This window comes from Lissotriton helveticus, chromosome 7 (assembly GCF_964261635.1).
Source record: "Lissotriton helveticus chromosome 7, aLisHel1.1, whole genome shotgun sequence".
Lineage (NCBI taxonomy): Eukaryota > Metazoa > Chordata > Amphibia > Caudata > Salamandridae > Lissotriton > Lissotriton helveticus.
The window spans coordinates 167,471,680-167,490,083 of NC_136068.1; the positions used below are offsets into that span (position 1 = coordinate 167,471,680).

The window sequence follows — 18,404 nt, forward strand, 5'->3', positions numbered from 1 at the left end:
CAAGGGCAACAATGCAGTTCCTCTGGAGAAATTCCATAGCTGTATGTGAGAAACAGCAGGTTGTCTCAGAGATAACTCATTACAATTTAATGGTGTTAAGACGGAAGTACTTTGCTGTGCTGCAAGTAAAGTCCCTCGCCCCCTACCAGCAGACTTCCGGCCAGTCTCTGCTAATAATCCTCCGTTGCCTGTTAAGACAGCTCGTAATCTAGGAGTACTATTAGACAGTAATCTTCAAGTGGACCCTCAAGCAAATAAAACAGTGAGCACGTGTCTAGCTCTTCGAAACATACTCCCTTTTCTACCTGCTTCAGTTAGATCTCAAGTGGTAAGGAGCACTATTATGAGCAGATTAGATTACTGAAATGCCCTACTCCTAGGAGCTCCAGCTTCCCTGTTAAAAACATTACAAAGGATACAGATTATTGCAGCTAAGCTTGCTTACACAGACAACGTACAGCATCAGCCTCGCTTCCCCTAAAAGATCTTCACTCGTTGCCCATTGCGCAGGGAGTCCAGTTTAAGGCACTCTGTATTGTTTATAGGGCAGTACATAAAATGGGGCCTAAGCTTTTACAAAGGAAATTCCTATGGTATTCTCCAGCTAGAAGCCTGCGTTCCTCCTCAGCTAGCCTGATATGCATTCCACATGTTAACAAAGCTTGACTGGGTGGCAGATCATTTAGTTTTGTAGCTTCCCCACTCTGGAATACACTGCCAATTGAGCTTAGACAAATGAACACTTTGTCACACTTCAGGAAGGAACTGAAAACTAGACTCTTTCCCAGAGATAAATCTCCAGCCCTGTTTTTTTAAATTCAGTTACACACAGTGATTTTTGGTTATCTCAGCGCCAGGATACCCGTTGGGTGGCAGCCGCGCTATAAAAGTGGCCTTACATTTACAAATTACTATTGCACTTAAATTACAGTGGTACTTTGAGAGCAACCAGCAGTCATGTGAGACACAGGGTAAATAGCAGACTCAAAATCTCTTTTAACCATAGACACATGCATGGATGCACACTAGATATCTTTTAAATGACTTTTATTTTAAAGATCAAACTGTACTTTCTAGAATAAAGCACATGTATAGTTGTGACTATAAAAAAACAGTAAAGCACCGGCAATTGTAATTATTAAACAGAAGATTATGGAAAAAATTCACAATTATTCAAGGTTTCATTGTGGGTTTGTGACTATCTTCTGAAACCCCTTCCTCCTTGTCTTTAACTAAATTATCTATAAAATGTCTGTCAGAGTGTTAAATGTTCTTGCCCGTATACCTTAACAGAACACACTGGAATATTATTCTGAGTTGCAGGGAGGTTAGCTGGTGCACCTTGGCCATTAGTCACCTCTACAGATCTTGGACGTAAGCTTGAAATAACCGCCATCCCATTAATTAACTGGTAGGCCCTTATATACCTCTTCTTAAGATTGTTTTGATAATCAATTATAAACATAAGAGCCTTTGCTGAATGTAATGCTCTTTAACCTACTGAAACTCCAACCCAGCAATCTGGTTTGAAATTAAATGAATGGATTTGAAGGAATATGTTCTTGTGTGTGTTTCGACTGTGTTTTAATAGAACATTTACTGGGTGGGATCTTTTTTAAGTTTTGCTAAATATACTTCTGGTTAGTTTTCATGACAGCTCAATGTTTCTTTCTTGAAAGCGAATACATGATTTATTATCTTCTAAGTCTTCCTGCACTATCATCCTGTCAACAACAATTATAATTTCTGTGGAGTCCTTTGCCACACATATTCCCAACACCATTATTACTCTTTTCTCTAATTAGTAATAAAAAGGTAACAACAAATACTCCTTCTGCATGGAATGTGTTGTAATTATGATGACAATAGACATTTATAGGCCCTTGCTGAACCTACTGTTTTACGTGGCTTCCATCCATAAGTTATTGGTCATTGTAGAAAAACAAATCTTCCTTACAGCTGCCTTTTCCATGCCCTTTTTCTGTTGACTGAAAACCCAAACTGGTTCTCTGTTGCTTTTCCAGTGCATTTAAACAGAATACACCAGTCAGATTGGAAGCTGCAGCCTGGGTCTCCTAAGCAGTTTATATAACCAATGACATACTATCCATCTTTAGAAAACTGAGACACTGATGCGGTCATTGGCCACTGTGAAGGATCCAATTGAAGTTTCCAATGCTTTTATATGCCTTCTCTTCCTACTCCTTAATTACAACTTTTACATGCATTTTATTAGTTGACATCAGCTATTTATGTCTCACTTGGCTTCTAGTTCCAAATCAGTAGCAGAGAAATACAAAAGTTGATGGGCAAAAAGTGTAAATTAAACTCAGGCACTGGAGAGTTCACATTGGTTGCTTTCCAGTCCATCCTGGCTCTGCCCAGTGCATGGGTACAAACCAGGATGAAGCCCATGCAAATCAACCTTGGTTATGTTCCATTAAGGACAGTCTGGTCTGAATTTACTAGACCATTTCCTCTCTGAACAGCAACAAGCTCACCTCAGACGATCTTTCAGCCATAGGATTGTCAGCTGAGAAACATATGTATCTCCATACTAGACACAATTCAGGCCCCTTTCTCTTTTGGCAAAGTAGGGGTGGGCAGGCATGCTTCTAGAGTATGTCTCAATGGCTGAGATTAGTTCAAGCAGTGCACCAATCACCTTTTTATGTTTTCTAGTGTTCTAAGGCCTTTGAGTGAGTGAGGTCCATTCTTAATGCTACAAAAAACAAAGTATCCCTGAAAAGACAAACTGCGGTGCTTTAACATAGCTGAATAACCTTTGCCAGTTTTCTGATAGAGAATGTCTGACATAAAAGGAACCCCATAATTCATCTTAGGTATTCTTCACACAGTATGGTGGAAAATTCAAGATTCATAACTGGGTTATGATGCTAGAATCCTCCAAATCGGAGGCTGCAAGGGAGTCCGAATTTACCTTATATTGAACAAGATGGGTCTTTAAACAAACATAAATCCACTCTACCTGCTGGTGGGGCTTCTCCTAAACTATAATCTGGATTATAAGGCCGCATTTCTGAGCCACTCAATCATAAACTTCAAACTCTTAGTGCCCAGCCTTGATGCCAGACCAAAGGGTGGAAAGGCAAAATCCTACATTATCCCAATCCAAGACAAACCAGATATGTTGCCAGTGACAACAAGGGATGAAAAGCAAGCTATTTAGCTCAAGTTTTACCGTCCCTTCATCGTAGAGGACATCCCTAAAAATACAGATGACATTGAACTTGAAATGATTGTTGCATGTATACAGACTGATATTTCTGATGTAAATAACCGAAGAGTTCCTAATGGAGAAGATGGTGCTAACAAAATCTAGACCTGACCAAACCAAAAACTAGTTTTTTCAACCCATTCTGGCCCAAAATGTGAAACTCCCTTTATACCAGTGTATTCATCATGTGGGGAAGCTGCTGAACAAAATTAAGACCCCAGGGAAGCTGAAAAGGGACTGGAGTAGCTCTGTGATATCACATTCCAGCTGTGCTTCCATTAACAATGGAAGCTGAGCAATGATGGAAAAAGATGATTTGCAGGACCTCTCCCAGCTGTTCTATATCAATAGTAGCGTGTGTATGACGAGAAACATCTGATCTTCTGCTGCCTATTAAAACACTAATGACTCCATAGGAACTTGACAAAGCTTTTTGTAGAATTGGGGATGTGTGAGCAAAGGTCTTGTCCTGTAACACTCACCGAACACTTTATATGGCCCATCGATTGCTTCATGTAAGTCCTTTGTGGTCTATATGGGGCAATCATCCTGCAGACAGTACCAACAAAGCACAAAGCTTTCTAATTTCATTGTCTAATCCAAAGTGGATACTGAGGGTTTGAAGGTGGTTGCTTGGAGGGTCTAGGGCAGAACATCCAATTACTTAACCTGACTTAGCAACTTTTCCCCAGCAACTCCTTGTTTATTTTAAGAGCTCAACTGTGTTAAAGGGAACTGTGCCCTTATGAAGCATCTAGAATGACTAGGTCTATGTAAATGGTTGTCTACAAGCCTCCTTATCTCTGGTCGTCCATCACTGGATAGGTGGTTCCATCCAATATGGCAAAAGTACGGTCCAACTGTGCATCTGCCAAATGCACTGCCCTGTACCAACTGGAGTAACCTCTCACCTCCCAGAAATGTCTCAACATATTCCCACCTACTTTTATTGAAATTGTAGCTCCCTTTTCTCTTATAGTCTCTTCTCTCTTAAAATGGGTCTAGTGGGAATTTTTCAGCCCAGTGAGGTATAGGCCTGTGTATCTTTTAAGGCTCATATTTTGGAGATAAATAAGGGAGGAGTGATTCAGGGCATCTGGCAGAGGAACATACGTGCAGATGCTACCAAGCCACACTGCTCTCAGAGAAACCTGGAACTTTATGGCCCTGATGACGAAAACACCTCTCAGGTGGGCTGGTCAGGTGATAGAGTTTGTGCCATGAAAGAATTCTGCTTCACCTGCCTGGGCAAAAGCTACACTCCCCATTATGAGACATTATGAGTGAGGTTGTAAGAAGATGAGGGGTTGGTGGTATCTTCCTGCTGCAAAGTATCTAAAGCTATGTGCATCCTGAATGCAGGCATTCACCCTTAATCAAAGATAGTACAGAATTTCCCCTGTGAAAGCCATCTCTAAGCACCTTTTTTATCAGAACATGATGGTATGTGCCCATGTGTCTGAGGACATGCCGTGACCACAGAGACACACTCATTTACAGGTGGATGACCTACGAGATGGGAGGGGACCTCATAGGTACAAAGACACTCGAACTTGGACCACAAGCAGGGACATAACCATGTATTTTACTCTCTTGATGATTGGCAGTTTCATTGTGTAGGTAAAATAGACAACCTTTGAGTTTTTCTTCGTTTAATATCAATATAGATAATGGTATATTTTCTGAAGTAGTAGGGATCTTGGAAATAAAGTCATAAAGTAGTATTTGCAAAATTGGACTATCACACCTATACTGTTTCTGAGGCAGTTGGAAAAAAGAAAACTTTTATTCAGACTCACAATATAAATTAGGACACCGTTAATGAGAATTTGCATTACCATCTATTTTTTTGGGACACAGCCAAGGTTGGTTTTACAGATATGTGAAAATGCAGGCGGCATGAGCCCATCGTGGACTATTTCTGTCTCTTGCAGGAAATCCATCGTATCTTGCAAAAATCCTGGATCCAGCCATATAAAACTTGCTCCTTACATGTGCATTTGCATTTTTGACCTATGTTGGGCTTGGATAATGTAGGCCTTGGTTGACCGGCTTCATCTATGCCATCCAAGATCCAGATTGATACCCAAAAATGTCAATACTGAGTTAACATTCCCATACTCCAGGATACTTCAGAACAATTCTATGCCTCATGTTCATCTTGATTTCATTCTATTTTTCGCTTTAACCTCAATATTTGATTTCATTTTGTCATCAGAAGGTTGTTCTCCAGGTTTATAACTTTGGCCCCTTTCTCTCGCGACATATAAACATACTACCCCCGCCTCACCTTGAACTCTGTGAAGAACTTGCTCCACTTCTTTGTAGGTCTTGCTCATGCCAGACATCCTTCTCCTTTCCCCTGCAGATATGAGGCATGGTGGCTCACGGAATATCCCAGGCCCCTTACATTATCTTCATCTAATATCCATTTCGACAGCTTTATGGGCTATCTGACAAAAGCGGGAGAGAAACATAAGCATTGCCTTGTGTACGAGATAGCCACCACACGACTATTATCACACGCATGACCCTCCTGCACCATTGCCAGCACCATCACTCACACCGGCCACAACTCTTGATGGTGCATGTCCTTCCTATTGCACCCAAGCTATAATCTGCAGTGATTTGTGTCCATTCTGGAGCTCATGTCCACAATTTGCATAAGCGTAACCACAGTTGCCAAAATCACACCATCAAAATCCAACTGCCAGCGAAAGCTCTGATAGGCACTAGACTTTGCAGCTGCAGTCATCCATCACCACAAACAACTGTGTGACCACCATCTCAACTCTGTGATAGTCGACTTAACGTAAGGCAGCTAAGCGTACTTTGTCCTTGTGATTAACACTACTGCACTTTTGGCAGCAGTACATGTCTTAGTATTTCAGAGCATTGACCATGCTGATTGTAGTAACGAGGACGCAGTAGACGTAAGTTAAATCATGTTTATTTCATATACAAGAGAAGAACAAGTAGCATGTCATCACTACACGGAGTCCCCTTACAACTGTCAACCCCTTAGTTCCATAGTGGAACTATAACTATGTTATAATACATAACTGCGTTTCTAAGCAACCCAACAATTACCCAACATCACACTGAAAAAAAAAATCAAACCTTGAAATTGTAAGGGGGTTGTCAACTTGCCACAAACTTCTCAATTTGCTTGGTCAGTAAAATTACGCATTGCACCCACAGCATCTGGAGCAAGTGTCAAAGGTTGAGACAATTCTTGGCCTGCATTTGCGACACAAGTGAATGAGCAACGTTATGCAGATGTTGGGGCTACGCAGGAAGGGGAAAGATATACTATACATAGTAAACTCCTAAGCTCATGTAGTGCCACCATTGCTATTACTCAGGGAAGATTAGCAACCCCAAAGACCACATGCGTTGAATTCAGGATCTCGCCAGACTGACATAAGAATTCTATGCTACTATTCGCTGTCTCACGAACAATCCAGCCAGATGACAACTTGAGGAAAGTGGCCCTTACCTGAGGGTGAACCAGCACATCACGTTGTCCCTCACAACAAAGTTAAAGGGACCTTGGACTTGGATACATATAAGGTTTAGTTATTGAGGTGAGGGGGGTTGGAGATCGAAGTAGCCCAGATTCCCCTCCTCCTACCCCGGAAATTGAAGGATGGCTTAGAAGTCATTTGTATTGTCTCTAGAATATGCGTTCCCTTGCCTTGCACTCTGGCATGTCCCTGCTGCATTCATCAGGCATACACATGTTTAATAAAGTCAAGAAGTACACGAGTCGCCTTCTAACAAGCGTTCCCATGGAGAACTAATATTTAATACTTTCATAGTGACAGTTCTTATTTGTTTCATCTTTAAGTTCAAAGAGAACTGAAGCTGCTTGGTTATTAGAGAAAATCCCTTAGATATCCATACATGTGCAGCTACTCACATACGTAAGATGTCCCAAAGGCAAATGAGGACATTTGAAAAGAAAGCAATTATCCATTTTCCCTCCAGTTAAGCCTTCACCATAAATGGATGGCTTTTCTCACCAATAGTTAGCTTTGTTTTAAATTTCACACTTGCACACAACCGTCACTTTAAGAAATCCTTTTGGAAGTGAACATGTGTTGGGATTTGGAAAGGAAAGTCTTTGATAGAATTAATGTGACTTAGTATGATGGATTTATCATGCTGTTGCAGCTGAAAACAATTTATTACGCAGATTCTATACTGTCAGTGGGAACAGTTAACTAGGCATCATTCAAACAATAATACGAGTTATATTGAAATTCATTTCAAGATTTGAGTCAAAGTAAGCATGGCTAATATTTCTTAAGTATGAATGCCACATTGTGCAGCTAATTAGTTTCAGTATTTTGCTTGCTAGTGAAACTTGGTTGTCACTTCTGATTGGCTGGGTTTCACTTCCTTTGCTCTTGGACAGGGCATACAATTCTGGAATGGGATTATTTAACATTCCATTGTTATTATGATGCAGCAGGGACATTTAGGATGATGTGGGTGAGCTGATTTGTTCAGGTTATTTTCAGAATGTCGCAAAGGAGGGTTTGATTTATTTTGTATCCCTGTTTAATAAGCGATATAAGACTTTGACGTGGGAGTTTTCTGACACCTGTGAACATTTTTCTAGAAAACATCCCCAAAACCACTCCTATTAATGCTTCCATTTGCATTGTTTGAGTACAAGTAAGGACATAGCTGCCCCTCATTAACATTCCATAAATTAATAAAAACATTTTTTTCTGGTGCCCAAGGTGTTTTACACATTAAAATATTGGTTTCCAAAATCTAGCATAGACTACTGAGATCTAGTAGTATTCAGCCTACATTTTAGGCTGAATGTCTTATAAGAATACTGTGTAAAGGGATTGCATAATAGTCAATGAGGTAAGCATTGCGGAAAGGTGAATGTCCTAGTCCTTAGGAGAATTATCAATAAAAAATATTTGTTTCACAAGTGGACATTTTTCTCTTGAGCAGTTTAGAAAGAAATGCATTGATAACTTTTAGTACCTTTAAAGGAACCACACAACAATAACTTGGACCTTTTAATAAAAGTATTGAATGAGAGTAGCTTTTGTTTCTCCTTTAACAAATAGAATGCCTATGGTTCTAGATACTTCCATGAATTAACTGAGTTAAAACCATGAATATCGGCCTTTGAAATTTCCAGATCTATATACTCAAACAAAGCGGCCAAAGCTTACCTCTCTTACCCTAGAATGAGACCAGGGTTTTCAATGACATACCTTCTACCAATGGTCTAATCAATGGAATAAAAATGGTATGTAGGGCTATTGTCAAGCCCACGATTCCCCAACATGTAGTTAATGCTAGAGTCCTTGCACTTCTACCAGGAACATGTATTTCCTTTTTTTTTTTTACAGAGTTTTATATAGAGCGAACTTAACCCAAATCTGGTATCAGAGCGCTTTACATAGCACAAGTTGCATTACATGAGGACACATTAATTTTTGTTCGGCACAGGAAGATTAAGTGATTTGCCCAGAATCACAGGATGTCCAGCGTCATTGCCGAGACTCGAACCCAGTTCCCCAAATTCGAGTTTGACCACCCTTGGATAGTGACTTGAAACAGTCATGTAAATGGATGTGCTTCGCACAACAAAAACACATAAACAAGTCACTAAATAACAAGCATTGGCAAAGCCCACAAGCCTGGCATTGGCTGCCAGCTTTTTGACGTTGTCAAATCTTGTTTGGTTTTGTCAGGGTTTTTGTTAAACTTTACTTTGAGAAGCTTCAGAGCCCTTGAAAGTATAGAAAATAAACATTGGCTACAAGCAAAAATGTTTTTGGACCTTAAAACATTCTTTGCTATAGCAGTCACAGATAATGAGGGGAACTATCTTGTGTGGATGTGCTATTTGTTAAACAGGAGAATGCTGTCACTCACAGTGAAGTTAGACAATTTCTGAAGTGGGCTGGCCCATTGCCACATGGTGTAGTGGGTGGAAGAGAAATGTGAATGACACATTAACCAATGGATGAAGACGGCTGTTTGAAAGTCCTTATATGTAAGCATATTAAATGTAACTTTACTAAAATTAAAAGGCCTTGCTTAACACCAGAGCTAAAAATTACTTAATAGTTTGACAAATGTTAAGATTGTCTCACTTAAATTGTCAAACTTAATTATAGCTCTTTAATTGTTAAAAAAAAGTACAGTTATTTAGGAGACTAAATTATCTATATTATGTACTAACGAATATGAATTACATTGAAAATGAAACATTATTTATATATTTGTACCAGCCCGACCTTATTTATAAATAGATAGGCGTTCACTGTTTATGAAGGGCCACTAATTCTTATCCTAATCGTATTGGAAATCAGCCACTTTAGCAAGATTTCAAACACCTTTAGCTATGTGGTATATCCCACATTGGGAATTGTGTTTTTGCTATAAACATAAAGTGCACAATCTTCCTTTTTGACTATCCCTAACAGACAGCACACTTGTCTGAGTAGGCCTTTGGCCAGTAGATCATTTAATCTTGTGCCGTAACACTTTCATTGATGGGAGGTGTTGCTGTCTTTTGAAATGTTGGTGCTTGCTGTCATATTGAGGCGCAGAGTGTATTGTGTACCTTTAGTAATGTCCTTCCTTGTAAGCAATACAGACTTATTGCATGTTTCTATGGTGTCCTTGGGTCTTGGTCTTGGTCTAACGCTGGATTGTTCTCCCGCTCTCAGGTTCAGTTGCTGCCGCGGCCGGTCTTCATCCTGGGCAGTGCATCCAGAAAGTTAATGGCAGTAGTATTGCAAACGACAGCTTTCTTGAGGTTCTGGAGCATTTTTCAGCATTTAGGTCCAGCCAGCAGGAGTCACTGGTAAGGCCTGATCATTTTGATTTATTAATTTATATATTTTGTGCAAATTAAACTGAGTTTTGTCTAAAATCTGACTCTTTCTTTGTCTATTTAAACATCTTACGAGTACATAAATCAGCTTAGAAGTACATGAATAAAATATTTTTTAATTCAGATGCTCATTTTCTAATTAAGGGTACATACAGAATCTGTATTTCTTATATAGTTTTTATAACTTATTTAATGGATCATTTCTAAAATGTAAGAAAGGATCGATCTGATTTTCAGATTACAAACATTTTCAATACGACTCACCAGCTGCAAACCGCAAACGAAGTGAGACTCATAAGTAAGAACCATATATAGTTCTAGATTACCAACACAGACTTCTCATAGAATATTTGTAGCAAAAATATACTTTCGTGGAAATTCATGGAAACATTGTTAAATGCAATATGCATGAGGCTCTCAGTCGGCGGTGTCTCTTGCATATCATAGCATGTCAGAGAGGGACCGCGTGCTTGCTCATTGGGACATCAGCTGAACAAATTCATAAGACACGCCTCGTCGCCAAACAGTGATGTTCTGTAGAAGTTAGAACAACATGGGGAGACTGAGTGCCAGAGGTATTCGTTCATAGATTCAATCAAAGACCAATTTGTTGGACTGAATGAAGTGTAAATCCAGTATTTATAAAGCGCAAATAATTGCCTGAGGGTATCAGGGCGTTGGGGGCCGTCAGGAAGATTAAGCAAGCTATTGCCCAGTCACATGGTGCTAGGCTGACCTGCCGCCGGCGCCAGGGATTGAACCTTGAGCCCCCGTGTTCCAAAGTCAGCTGCCCTGGCTGCTGCGGCACACCTCTTCCCCATGCGGACTACCAGTTCACATAAGAAAACCGAAGGGACCAGTGGAATTTCCAGGCAAACCTGCATATGTAAGGAACAATTGTGTTGATGTTTTTAAACTTGCTGTACCATATTGCCCTCTAATGTGTCTCCATTCCGTTCACAGGGTGCATACCAATGGCTTTACCGCACACACGAAGAGGCGGAAGAACAGAGAGCTCACAAAACAATGCCAGATGTATGCCTCAATGGTAGTCTTTGCTATCACAGTAAACCAGACAACTTACTGGAAGAGGAGGACCTTGATCCACTGAATGACAGCCATCAAGAAGCAGGTAAATATGTTTCTGAATAATGGCTGCCTTTGAGCCTGTATCTGAAACACCTGTGTTTCTGTACTGCGGCATGTGTATTCAGGTGTTCGTCTTCGTTGAAGAAGGTTGCATAATGTGTTACTGTAGCAAAATCTTTGGGTGCCATGACCATGTCAATATCATGTCTTCTCTTAAATGGTATCCAAATAATTACTTAGTATATTTTGAAGAAAAACCCTCTACACCATGTTTGTGGTATAATTCTATATTTATATATTAACTTCTGCTTAAAGATAGAACACTTACTAGGGGAAAGATTACAATGTCATGCTAGGCATGTTCTACTACATAACTGTTTTCCATGGGTTTTTGTTTGATCTAAAAATAAGCATTTGCATGTGAAGAGTGAGGTATCGGCAATGTTTGATTGCACTGAAAGCAGAAACAATATTTTTTCACCAGCTGACATCTTGCACAAGGCCCCTTTCGGCCTTTATTAAAGTTAAGATGGGGCTACTGTAACACAACTCTAGTAACTATCCCAGATAAATGAATGGTGCGTGTTGGGGTAATTATTTCCTCTGAGAATAGATCTACCTTCAAGAGTGTACCAATGTATCAGCCCCATTGATAAGGTATACATTTATATTTTATATTGTGGTTCTCCATGTTAGAAAGTGGTGTTCCTTGCACTCCCACCAATGGATGTCCACAAAGGTTCATTCAGTATCCTCAGTTTTTTGGTCGGCGTCATCGATCGTCACAGATAATATTGTCATCTCTATGATACTGGCATCTGCTCATTCTTAATCTTCACTTTAAAGCCATATTACACTATATGCCTATCACTTTACTATAATCAAGTGCTCCAGGGAAAGAACAATTTGCTTCCTTGCATCTTCTATATCTGCAACTCCATCTCATTCCCTCCTGACTCAGGCATTTTCTTGCTCTCGGCTATAAGTCAATGACTTCTAATTAATAAACATTCAACAGCTTTGTCCGCACCTTCACTGCTAAATCATCTCTTAACACATTGGTCTTTCAGCAAATTTGCTTGTTAAATTTACATTGCAATCAGTGTCCTGCAGAGCACCTTCTCCTCATTAAAAAATGTCAACGACGTTGCTCCTGCAAGGTTTTCAAACTCTCTGCTAATACAACCACCTCTTCCTGCAACCACAACATCATTTGATTATTTGAACTCCTGTTCTTTGTTTCCATTTCATCACAAGACCCCCACCTCCCCAACTCGCTCACAATATCACTCTGCATCCGAACAAGAGTGCCATGCTTTGCAAGCCTTTGCCGCTTTTTCATCCTTAACCTTTTCTACAGTCCATCTAAGTTTAGGCTTATTGGAATATTATCCACTAACCACTGCACTCTCTCTCTTTCTCAGTGAAGTTTGAGTTGAATCTTCTCACAGTGTCCAAAGGTCCACCTCACAAAATCTACCTTGACTTCAAAGTTCCCATCTTCTCCACATATTCAGTTTTTCTGTGTACACCGTATATCATTCCCTGTCTTTATAATCAACAATAATTCTGTGTCTTCTGATTCTTTTCTCATATCTATAAATGTTTTTGTCATCAACAGTCAGTGTACCTATTCCATCACCATACCCCTCTTCACAGTAAATGCAAAAACAATCCCTCTTCTATTTGGAAATATAATATCTCTTGATTCGGGTTACAGAGCGGGACTCCAGGACTCAAAGCAGGGAGCGGTCATATTTACCCGGGCAGAATAAAGACTAGTGTCCTTCATTTAATACTACCCAGTGGTGCTAAAATCCCTCTACTTTAAATATTCCTATTTGAAAATGTGTCAAAGGGGAAAATGGTTTTCAACTCATCATGTTGCCTCTTCAAGGCCCTGTAATGTATTACATAGTCCCTAAGTAGCGCATTATGTCAGTATCTTCTATATGCTCAATAAATGATCATATTCTAGCTCATTGAGATTTAGCTTTAGTCTGAATTTCATTCTATCACTTACCTTCTTCAGAAATATTAATAGTACCCATTACTTGGCTCTTTTATTGTCAGCGAATGCCTGAGCTCTCGAACTAGAATGCAAATAATGTGGTACGGCTTGCGTATGATGTATTTTATCCACTTTCTAGTCTTCATACTGTGCGCAAAAAATGCTGTTATTTTCTAAAGTTACAAAATGTTTGTTGTTTCAAAGGGCTAAGATCACAGCTGTCTCTAAGAAAACAACAAAACCTTTAAGGCCATCATCATGAGTTGGCTGGCTAGATTATAAGGGACCTGGAATATCCAATCCTAGTCAGCATCCCCACACCTGAATCGGACATTATGAGTTATCCTTGGAATGGGGAATAACCACATGCACCTAGAATTAGTGGGTGCTCTTCCACTTATTTTCCAGTGACAAACCTCTGACATTTACCATCTACTTTGAGCAGGTGGCAAATGTTGGTCAAAGAGCTGGGAGGGCTTTTGCAGCAGGGATGGGGAGGGTGTCTGGAGGCAAGGGGAGCCTGTGGCCTGGCTGGGGAAGGTGTTATCTCTTCTCCTCAATGTGTTGTAGGGGACAGGCTCTTCCTTTGCCCCTCCCCAGCTGTGTATATTTCTGGGTGCTATCCACACCCTTTAAAACCTGATCCATTGTTTTCAGAACCAGTAATTTTGGGGTTGGAAACACTGGACCACTATTAATTTGGAAAAGGGGTATCCTCCGGCCGTACTTATAATAGGCTAACGGTTTCTTTAGATTTCGGATGTTCGTGAACCTGTGTTTTTTTCACTTTTAATTGTGGTGTCTGTATATGTATATCCCAACTTGCATTATGATTTATGCTAATCAGAAAGTAGCATTTGAGACAGTGCCTTGAGAAACATCAAGCCCCTCAATCTATAAAAAATAAAAAAGCCACCAGTTAATCGCCGTTGCTACGCATATGAGCCAAACATATCCATTGTTTACAAGTTACAAACGAGTCCTAAATCACCACAGTGACATTAGATGTCCAATTTTACTAATTAAATCATTCGCCCGCTTAGTTTAAAATGCTCTTGAATAGGTGACATCCTGTTAAAACTGGCCCCGCAGAGAAATAGCTGCAGCCTGACCAGTGGCACATAGGCCTAGTGGTCCCAGGGACCCACTGTACCTCCATTATATCTGTTTTCTTACTATCAAACCAGTAAATTGGGGCCCATTTGCTTGCTCCAGGGCCCACGGTAACTTTCCTACACCAGTGCCTTCTTAACGCATGGGCATGCTGGGCAGTTGCCTGGGGGCCCCACGAGCAAAGGGCCGCATTCAGACCATAATTTAAAACTAATTTTCTGTGAAACATTTTTAATCCTGTGAGTGGTTGTGTAGGCAGGGCCCAGTGCACTGCTTTGCCCAGGAGCCTATAATGCTGTTAAAATGGCCCTGACCACTGCGGCCTCACACTGCAGGCGACTGTGACTGGACTGGACCCATGGGTGAGCATATGGGTCATAGCAGCTTACCCTGCTCTAAAAGCAGACCCCTAGCCTACAGCCCACTGGTAAACTACAGTGTTCCAATACGGCCAGTCCAGCCCTAGTGCCATCTGCCAATCATGCTCTTTGAGCAGGCAGATAATGTTATTTACTTGGGTAATTGCAAGTTGCAGATTCATTTTCAGTCCAGATTTATTTTAAGTTAAGCTAATCAATTTACACAGATGTACTATAAATAATAATGTATCTTAAACTTGATATCTGCATTCCTGTGGCTAGGATACATATCATACTGGATCAGCAGCAGCAAAGATGTTACCAAAGATTGTGTCAGATAAGAAATATGTGCCTTGATTAGATGATACCATTGACTGTAACTTTTGCAAGTCTCCTACCGTGTGGTACTGCACTTCCTGTGAGCAACAACCGCTTCCGTTGCACAAAAGGATCAGCGTAACTGACATTTCTGATTTGAAATTGATCATGTTATTTTTTCTTGCTATTTCCTCAGACAGTTGCTTTACTTTCAGCTTTTTTTCTAATGCCCTAGTTTCCAGTAACGTGTCTTACTTTTCTAGATCTGGCACACATTTACAACTCCCACTTGATAATCAGCGAAGGGGCGCCTCTCGTCAGCCTGACTGTGGACAACGTCCAGCTGGAACATGGCGTTGTGTATGAGTACGCGAGCACCGCGGGGATCAAGTGTTACGTTTTGGAGAGGACTGTTGAGCCCCGTGGCTGCTTCAGTATAACTGCCAAGGTGTGTTGTTTCTTAGCCAGGTCAACAGTGCTGGGCTTTGGCAGGAAGCGTTTTGTGGCATTGAAAACAAAAGGTGATGTCATGTAGTAGCAATGATGCATCAAAGGTATCATTGCAGTTTTCCCAAGGTTTCATGTCATACTCATCTTCTGAAGGGTTTTGTTTCAGGATCCTTTAGCTGTTTGCTTCTTTAGCAGAGGAACCTTCCGCCATTGGCTGGAGACATTGGGCCTGATTTATGGGTTGACAGATGCAGTATGGCCTGTCAGGAAGGCAGAGAAAAACATCCATCCGCCAAATTCGGAGATGCCCACCAGCCCAGAGGTCATCGCTGTACATTTAAAGGAACTGCAACTCCTTTCAATGTTCAAATCGGTTGGTGGACTGCTGCGGTTGGTTTTGATGACCGTTCACCAAACTTTTTTAATTTGCTTGTTTTTCAAAAACAAACTCCCAAAGTGGGCGTGTTTTTCTGAAAAACAAGTGACCCACATGCTCTTATTTTTTCCCTGGGTATGTTGAGGCGGGGTTCTCTATTTTTTCCTAGTCCCCCACCACCAGTTTTTTGCTGGAAGACATTACATCATCCACCCTAAATAAGGTTGACTGTATAAAAGCCTTCCTCCGACAGACATACTTCGTCAGGCTGTCGGAGGAAGTTGTCCATCAAATAAGCCACTGGGAACTCTGTCGCCAAAATGCTTAGGGTCTGCCCCTCTCTAAATGAGGTGGGCACGTTGAGGGTTTAGCGAGCAGGGTATTCCATTACGTTAGCGACGGAGTGCCATGTCTGTCAAACTCTAAATTGGGCATTTTGTCACTCACATCTTGGATCAGCCCATAGAAGCATTTTACTCTCATGTTTCTTTTGACTGATTGGATGCAGCCTTCCGCCTCCATTGCAGTGCATCAGGGACTATTTTACATCTCAAAAGAACACTCTGTCATCACATATTTAATTATTTAGCTATATGATGTATTAATTACACACCACAATCCTTTTTTAACTGTTTTACTTTTCAGCAGGTATTTGTATTGATTTTGCAAACGTTTTTCTTTTTATATTTGTTTTTGTTTTCGATACATCAGGAAACATACTTCCAGTTTTGAATAAACAAAAGAGACTCATATTTCGCTGAGATAAATACATATTTGATTGACCAAGTCATTTAAATTAGATAACTTCAAAGTGTTCAAGAGCTGAACCCCAGATGCCTATGAGCAAATTACAGTCTACTTCAAGTGTCTTTGAGATGTGCACCTGTAAACAAATAGGGTACATGAGAATGACTTTGCACATATTGTTAAGTAGGTTTATTTGATAATTTGTTTATGAAAATGATCATTAAGAACTCTTTAGAGCAAAGATCGAGATACAGCTTGTTTATTTTATTTTTTTAAAGTTTTATGTTGCACTCTCTTTATTCTGTAGATATTAGAAGCCTTTGCTGCAGACGATGACAAATTTGTCCAGAATTGTCGAAATTTGATCTCTCTCAGCAGTGCTGTGGTTACCATGCCGCAGTATGAATTCAGGAATATATGTGACACAAAACTGGAGAATATCAGCAAAAGGATCATTAGCTATCAACAGGTACTTTTCATATGTTGATTATATGTGAACGTCTAAAGCATTATAAGAAAACACTGCAAATGTGAAACACAGATTGCAGCAAAAAGCCTATGCTCACAACACTTCCATTGGTGTACAGTGTTTAATATTATATTGTTTGTGGATATGATAACTACATAATAATTTAAAGGGGAAGATATAGTTCCCTCTTAGGCAGATTGCAAGGGTTTCAATTTAATCTCATGTCTGCATGGAAGCTGTTGTGAGCAATGTGGGAAATGTGAAGGGTCTAGGCTGGAGAGGGCAATCCTTATTGGCAGATGTTTAGCATCTGCATGGCTGCCGATTGGCATCTCTGGTCCGAGAACCCCTCCTTTAGTGTTTTCACCGGAGAACGTTTGTTGTCAGTACCCTGCTGGAATCTTTTGGTTGTCGGGACTTTTAAGGTATCCCCTCTGGCCACATATACACACAAGTGGTTGCCATTTGTGGGTTTTTGGGCATTGATGGCAGATATTATGGAATCTTTTGCATACTTGGAAGATGCCTGAGAGAGTGGCAGAGCTAGTTTGGAACACATCTTTGCAGGTTTAGAGCAAAAGCTCTCCCATTTTCTGGGTACATACTTGATAACTCTTCCAGTCCAGGTCTCTGATTTTGGGATTTGTAGAACTGTGATTGGATCCAAATGGCTAACACTCTCAGAATTGAAAGAAAAACCACGACTGGAATAACTACACACACATGTTCCCTGAAACATGAGAGCTCTGCAAGTATTTAACTCAAATATGACTGTTGCTCATGTTCCTGGACACCTCTTCCATCATTTACACCCAGGAGGGGCATGCTTCGTTTGCCCCGGCTGTTCCAAGTGATTGTGGGTCATTGTGTCACCTCATTGGATACCGAGGTAGTGGCCAACAATGGTGGGGTTGTTTAATGTGTACTCTGTTGTGAAACAAGAAGTATGACCAATAATTTAGTAAATTTCTACTGCAATTATTCAATTCAAGAAATCTTTATTCGGCCATATGTGGCTATAAAAGACACATACAAAAATACACAAATGAATACATAGAAAAGTATACAGAATCATACAAATGTGCCTGCAGATTTAAATGACATGTCTACCAAAGATACGCCTAAAACTAAGAATGCACATTATCAAAGCGTTCGGTAAAACAGTAATGTTAATAAAATTTCATGCATATAAAAAGGGGCACACACAAATAAACCACTCCTATTGGCTACCCTTCATATGATATTCTAAGTCTAACAGCCACTTTGAGAAAGGAGCTAACCCTTGAGCAGATATCGGAGGGTTTCAACAATTGCAAGCAAAACAGAGCTTCTCTGCATCTGCCCATGGTTCATA

The 18,404-nt window shown here is 40.3% G+C and overlaps 1 protein-coding gene across 1 annotated transcript in view; it reads left to right on the forward strand.

Moving 5' to 3' along the window:
- PREX1 (phosphatidylinositol-3,4,5-trisphosphate dependent Rac exchange factor 1) overlaps nt 1–18,404 on the forward strand; it is a 774,514-nt gene that overhangs the window by 614,987 nt on the left and 141,123 nt on the right. The window contains exons 21-24 of the mRNA XM_078651860.1: nt 9,952–10,088; nt 11,082–11,250; nt 15,272–15,456; nt 16,889–17,050. Coding sequence (XP_078507986.1) covers nt 9,952–10,088; nt 11,082–11,250; nt 15,272–15,456; nt 16,889–17,050 — 653 coding nt within the window. The remainder of the gene's footprint in view (nt 1–9,951; nt 10,089–11,081; nt 11,251–15,271; nt 15,457–16,888; nt 17,051–18,404) is intronic.